General features: G+C 34.5%; 1 protein-coding gene across 1 annotated transcript; it reads right to left on the bottom strand.

Moving 5' to 3' along the window:
• Positions 1-231: 231 nt before the first annotated feature.
• On the bottom strand, positions 232-4,221 carry LOC119614293 (putative phosphatidate phosphatase). Its single transcript, XM_037970431.1, has 2 exons — positions 2,771-4,221; positions 232-2,410 (listed from the first exon to the last, which is right to left on the bottom strand). Exon 1 carries the CDS (start codon positions 3,954-3,956, stop codon positions 2,901-2,903), a length of 1,056 nt encoding a protein of 351 aa, XP_037826359.1. The 5' UTR covers positions 3,957-4,221; the 3' UTR covers positions 232-2,410; positions 2,771-2,900.
• Positions 4,222-6,943: the final 2,722 nt, after the last annotated feature.

The following is a 6,943-nucleotide window of genomic DNA, read 5'->3' as shown; positions in this document are numbered from 1 at the left end:
TTACATTATCTCATCTGATCAAGGACTTAAAGGGGAAGTTGTTTTGCATTACATCCCTCGAATTACGAGCGTCATTGAAAAATGTAAACTTTCGAAGGTAATTCTTATACTACTTTTCCTTAAATATATAAATATAACTGGGACTCCTTTAGTTTTTGAGATTAAAATTTTGATTGGTGATTCTAAAACACCATCTTTTTAGTCTAAATGTTAGAGGAATTGTGACAAAGTTCTTTTCGTTTTAAGATCACATTTATGATCCAATTGTTTACAAAAATTCAATGAAAATTAGGATTGAAAGTTTAGATTGATACATCTGAGCCAACCAAATGAAGTTCTTTCTCACGGCAAAGAACCAATTTTCCACAATTCATTAAGTCTGAGTTGTCAAAGGTTCTTTCCCGGGCAACACAGCTTCGGTTGATATATCCCTCACTAAGTGGAAAATCGGCCACCAAGTGCGCTGAAGATCTTTCATGTTCAGAAGGTCAAATTGGTCACCATTCATTCAGTCTGAGCTGTGGAAGGTTCATTCCAAAGGATCCAAGCAAAGGCTGATATATATGAACTTTCAATTCTTGACAAAGAGAGTCGCAAAACTCTTCAAAGTAAAGATTCCATTAACCACAATTTCATTGAGTCTAAGTGGGTTCCATTTTCAACCCCTCGATCGGACTAATTAATTTTTGATCTAGCAAGACACCGATAGTTTCAGAATATAGATCTTATTTTCAAAAATCAGTCAACTGTAGTATTTCAATGTGTATTCATATTCTGCTTGATACATATCTCACTGAGTGAACACTCCATGAACAAGTGAGATCACAGAGAGAGATCTTTCAACCAACAAAGAATCAATTGTACACAAATCATTAAGTATGAGTTATCAAAGGTTCTGTCCAGTGAAACCATATCTCGATTGGACAAATTGTCCACAATTCCATAGTAACCAAGTACCGGCTGAACTTACATACATCTGAACTTTCAATTATTGACATAGAGAGTCGCAAAACTCTTCAAAGTAAAGATTCCATTAACCACAATTTCAATGAGTCTTAGTGGGTTCGATTTTCGACCACCCAATCGAAGAAATTAATTTTTGATCCAGCAAGACACCGATAGTTTCGAAATATTTAATGTTCTGGTTGATACATCTCTCACTGAGCGGACACTCAGTTCGATTGGACAAATTGTCCACAATTCATTGTGTCTGGTTACCTAAGGTTCTTTCCAGAGTAACCGAGTACCATCTGAACGTAAATCTGAACGTTCAATTCTTGGCAAAAAGATAGGCAAATCTATTCAAATTGTCCACAATTCATTGAGTCTCGTTGCCAAAGGTAATTTCCAGAGGAACCAAATACCGTTTGAATGTAAATCTGAACATTCATTTCTTGGCAAAAAGAGACGCAAATTTCTTCAAAGTAAAGATTCGAATGTCCACAATTTCAATAAGACTAAGTGGATTCCATTTACAACCTCTTGATCGGACTAAGTTGTTGGAAGTTCTTTACTGTGAAAACATATTTCGATTGGTACTTCTCTCCAATGATTCAATTGTTCATTTTTGATCGACCATAATGCCGATAATTTCAGAATAAGGAACCCATCGTCTATAAATCAATATATTTGAATGAAGTTACTTCGTAGTCTAGTATTTAGTGTCATTATATAGCAAATCCTTGACCGAATGTGAAGTAGTCTTTCCCGAAATACATATGGTCCAGTTTACCTTTGAGCCAGTTGCTGGAACGAACGAAGAATTCTCTTGTAGTTTGCAACTAAATGAAATTGTTTTGAATAAAGAAGATTTGAAAAGTTGTTCATAAAGACATTTGGGTAATTAGTTACAAAACACAATGATAATGAAGTTCCTAACTACTCTTTGAAATATGGAGTTAAAAATTAATGGATCGTAGATTGAAATTCCGTTTTGTCGTCTTAGGGAGCGGTCTTATTAAAAAACTTACTGGTTTGATCACTGTTTCGGAACTTGGCTATCATTTGGAGACTTTTTTAAGTCTGATGATGGTAAAACATTTCAGAGTTTTGTGACAACACAAAATTTATTTCAAATCTAGAGTAAATTGTGAAAAAGAAAATGACTAAAATTTAAACCACCTTAACTCAATCATTAGGTTACTAATACATTTAATTTTCCAATTGAACATTTGGCTTACACCATCCCAACAAAACCTATAACTCCATTTTTGGATTCCAACCCATTTTAAGAGCTTCCACTGTATTTTGTAACTTACATACGAGCTACAAATAAGTAAAACTTTATTACAAAAAGTGGAGAAAAAACAAACGAAAACTTACAAAACTATATACAGACTATACTTAACCAAAGAGACAGAGCAATCAAGAAAACATTTAGATATTGAAGGTGGACAGCAGGCAGGCAGCACTATTTAAAAAAAAAAAATAATTAATAACAAAATGAAGGCATATAAAATGCACATACACACACACACACAAATTACAAAATTACACAGTTTTTGTTTTCAACAAATATGTACAGCATTTTGTGGCTGTTTTTTTGCTATATTTGGTTGCACACACTAACTAACTATAACTAAGTGAAGACAAGTTTTTCGTTAAAGATTAATTTAAAACTTAAAAAATAATAAAAATAATATAAAATAATAATAATAAAAAAAACAAACAACCAAAAATAGGCACGCAAAAATTTTTAATTTTTAACATGTTTTTGGTGCATGCAACATGTTGTTGTTTTTTTTTTTTTTGTTTGTTAAAAGGCTCTCACACGTTTGACTACTTTCACATCAGCAACAACGGCAGGCAATAGCAGCAGCAGCATCATCATCACGATCATCATTACCAGTATTATCATGAAGCATTTGTAGTTGTTGTTATTGTTGTTGTTGGTGGCATGTCTAAGGCACATAGCCATAATTGTGATAGGTTTGGGCATATTGAGCTTGTTGCTGGGCAGCAGCGGCAGCTACAGCAGCCGCTGTGGCAGCATGAGGATGCGGCAAGTAGGGCAAAGTACCAAAGGTATAGGCAGGCAAGACGGGCGGTGAATTATTTGATTTAGCAGATGAATTGGTAGGTGAGGCAGCCGGTTTAGCAGGAGGTTTAGGTGCCACATTGCCATTACTTCTAATAGGTTTTCTTACAAAGATTCTAGCCACAAATACCGCCACCACAAAGGCAATTAAAGAACCCAAAATAGTGCCAGCCACCACATCGGACCAATGATGCCAATAGTCGGAAATGCGTGTCAAGGCCACATACCAGGCAAACATAATGAATATAAATTGCAGCAAATGTTTTAACAATTTCGAGGCTCGAGTGCTTAAAGCTGCCTGCAGATAAATGGCCAAATATACCATGCTATAAAAGAAAATGCTGGCATGACCACTGGGAAATGATTGTCCCAGCTGGGCTAAAGTATTAGCCGTATGATTTTGTCCCACACACTCATAAACCTCTATATAACGGCCAAAGTTAAAGGAATCCTTGCAAGTAGAACCATCCGGTAGTTGAGGTTGACACACAGCAAAAAAGTGAGGCCTTAAACGGCCCACTGTATACTTGGTAATATGGGTAGAGACCAAACACAAGGCCAAACCAAAAAGATAATAACCTATCTGCATATAACAGTGCATTAACCGTTCACCAATACGACAGCCCACTTTAGAATTGGCCTGTTGTGACGACTTCCTTTTTTCAATGGGCATAGGTGAAAGCTGTTTAAATAACTCCACTACTATCATAACCGAAGAGGGTACAGCCAAAACTATAGCCACCAATAACACCGTACCAATGGTACTTTCTCGATAGGGATACTGCAGTGATTCATCGTTGCAAAAGAAACCACGTTTATAGGGCTTAAACCATTTACGCAAAGCCACTTCCGATAAGCATAAGCCAGCGAATATTAGTAAATCGAAACTAATACGAGCTACACTTTTAAGACGTTTCATTTTGTTTACAACACACACACACACACAATCGTCTACAAATTAAACTCAAATTAAAACTTTTTTTATTACTAATTAAAAATTCCCCGTTTCTTCTTAAAGTTTTTTTTTTTTGTTCTTTTTATTTAAAGTCTATCTTAATTGAAAGATGCGCGCGCGCATACCACTATCTTCTACACCTGCCCGTTTAGAATAGGTATACTTTTTAAAAAGTTTAAACTAACTTTAACGTTGTTCGCGTTCCGTTTATTGTGCTGAACATACCTGTAGTAGGTTTAAGAAATGACTAACTTAAGCCAGCATTTGCTAAGCATGCTTAAGGTGTCTTTTTTTTCAATAGCGTTTTTTGGCTGGCTTGCCAAAATACACTCACTCATTGTTGAATGTTTGTGTGTGTGTGTGTGTACGTCAAACTCCTCTTTTCTGTTACCAGCTTAACCAAGTTATAAGAGAGTCTGTTTATTTTGGTCTTGTTTGGCTATGAAAAACAACAAATAAAAATACAAACTGCAGAAATTTCTATTATACAAAGACAGGTGTGGAAAGGTATGGAATCATATGATAAAATCAAAAACCTTAAGGAAAGAAACTCTAGTGTCCATAGTCCAGGGACTACAGTCTTAATAGTTTAGAGACTATAGTCTCATTAGTGAAGAAGCGGTTGTCTCTTTATCTCTATAGTCCAGAGACTTTAGTCTCAATAGTCTGGAAATATAGTATCGATTGTCCAGAGAATATAATATCTATAGTTTAGAAATAGTAGTCTCTATAGTTCAGAGATAGTTGTTTCTATAGTTCTAAGACTAAAGTCTCTATAGTCCAGAGAATACAGTATCTATCGACCACAGTCAATAGTCTATACAACCCAAAGATTATAGTATCTACAGTCCAGAAACTAAAGTCTATATAGTCCAAGAATACAGTCTCTATAGTGCAGAGACTATAATAGACCATAGTCGCTATAGTCCAGAAAATATGGTCCCTATAGTTCTGAGAATATAGTCTCTATAGTCCAGAGAATATAGTTTCTCTTTAGTTCAGAGATTACAGTTTCTTTAGTCCAAAGACTATAGTTCCTTTAGTCCAGACATAGTAGATTACAATTTATATAGTCCAGATACTAAAGAAAGAATCTAAAGACTAAATTCTCTATAGTCCAAAGAATATAGTCGTTATAGCCCAGGAACTATAGTCTCTATAGTCGAAGAACTATAATATATCTAGTCCAGAGATTATAGTCTCTATAATCTAAATACTATAGTCCAGAGACTAGTCTGTATAATCCAGATACTATAGTTTCTATAGTCTAGATACTATGATCTCTATAGTCCAGGGACTATAGTTTATATAGTTCTGAGACTATAGGTTATATAGCCCAGAGACTACAGTCTCAATAGTATAGAAACTATAGTCTTGAGACTATAGTCCAAAGACTCTATAATAAAGACTCTGTAGTATCTATAGTCCAAAGACTATAGTTTCCATCTTGAGACTATAGTCCAAAGACAAAAGACTCTATAGTCCAAAGACAAAAGACTCTATAGTCCAGGATCTATATTATCTATAGTTCAGAGACTATAGTCTTTATAGTCCAGAGACTATAGTTTCTGTATTCTAGAGTCTAGAGACTATAGTTCAAAGACTATAATTTCTGTAATCTAAAGTCTATAGTCTTGAGACTATAGTCTCTATAGTCCTAAGACTATAGAGATGTAGTCCATAGCCCATAATCTCGAAACTATTGTCTCTATAGTCCAAAGACTACAGACTCTATAGTCAAGAGACTATAGTCCAGCGACTACAGTCTCTATAGTCCAGAGACTATAGTCTCTATAGTCCAGAGACTATAGTCTCTCTACTCAAGAGACTTTAGTCTCTATAGTGTTCAATGATTTCATTCCTTTATATTTCGATCATTCCAATAACCATAAATGTTAAACAAAAAACCCACTTTTATTCAGTTGTTTATTTATTTACATTTTCTGTTCAATCGTTCGCTCAATGCAACAACGTTACTCACCATCAGTTACTTTGGTTACCCCGTTGTTACTAACAGTTACCCGCTTGTATATATAGCACTAATAACGTTGTTATTGTTGCTGTTATAATGTAGTTGCTGTTGTTGTTGTCGTTGCTACTTTTAAGCTCTTGTTTATTATATTTCTCATCAGCTGTTTTCTTCACAGTTACTTGTGTTCTCAACTTGCACCTCAAACTACGTGTTTATTACCTCTTTTAAACGTCTTTTTGTTTTGTTTTTTCTACATTTGTTTTGGGCATTTCGTTTCATCTTCACCTTTCGAACATTTGCATTTTTTTCGTGTTGCATGACTTGAGAAATCTTAAATGATTTGTTGTTATTTTAAGCATCACTTTTTGTTTGTTGTGTTTTCTTTTCTCTGGGTTCTTGAATTCTCTCATTAAACAAGTAACCGGTTTTATTTTTCATAAAAGTACCTGTTTGCATACTGCATTATATTATGAATTCATCATGTGGAACTATCATTCTTATGTGTATGTGACTACTTCAAGAGCATTTATTTGGGAGAGATTGGGTATAAGACCCCTAAGGAAAAATGTTAGTTTAAGAAGGTGCATTGTTTATTGTAGCTTTACGTGGTGGTGATTTAAAAGGTGTTTGCATTGGATCATTTTAAAATAATGAATTCGGTCAAGGTTGAAGAGATCTGAAGAGTATTGTAAAGAATACAATAGATGCGAAATGCTAAAGAAAACGTGGGAATTAGATGTTCTTTTTCTTGCGTTGTAGACCAGACAATGAAGGAAATTTATAGAAAATTGTGTGAAATTTTTATTTTTTTAGAACGCAATGAAAGAAGCGTTTTACTAAGAATCTTAATGAAGTTGGAAAATTCTGGAAGTTGTGGGAAGGTAATTAGGTGAAATGATACATAATAAAATGTGTTTATGGCAAGTAGTACAATATCATAGACTCACTGAGACAGGGAATTTAATATAGTCTAGAAATT

The sequence above is a fragment of the Lucilia sericata genome, unplaced genomic scaffold (genome assembly GCF_015586225.1).
Source record: "Lucilia sericata isolate MDLA Ls3-8-SP2 unplaced genomic scaffold, ASM1558622v1 Contig002765F_arrow, whole genome shotgun sequence".
NCBI classification, from domain to species: domain Eukaryota; kingdom Metazoa; phylum Arthropoda; class Insecta; order Diptera; family Calliphoridae; genus Lucilia; species Lucilia sericata.
This window is presented reverse-complemented; position numbering and strand designations above follow the sequence as displayed.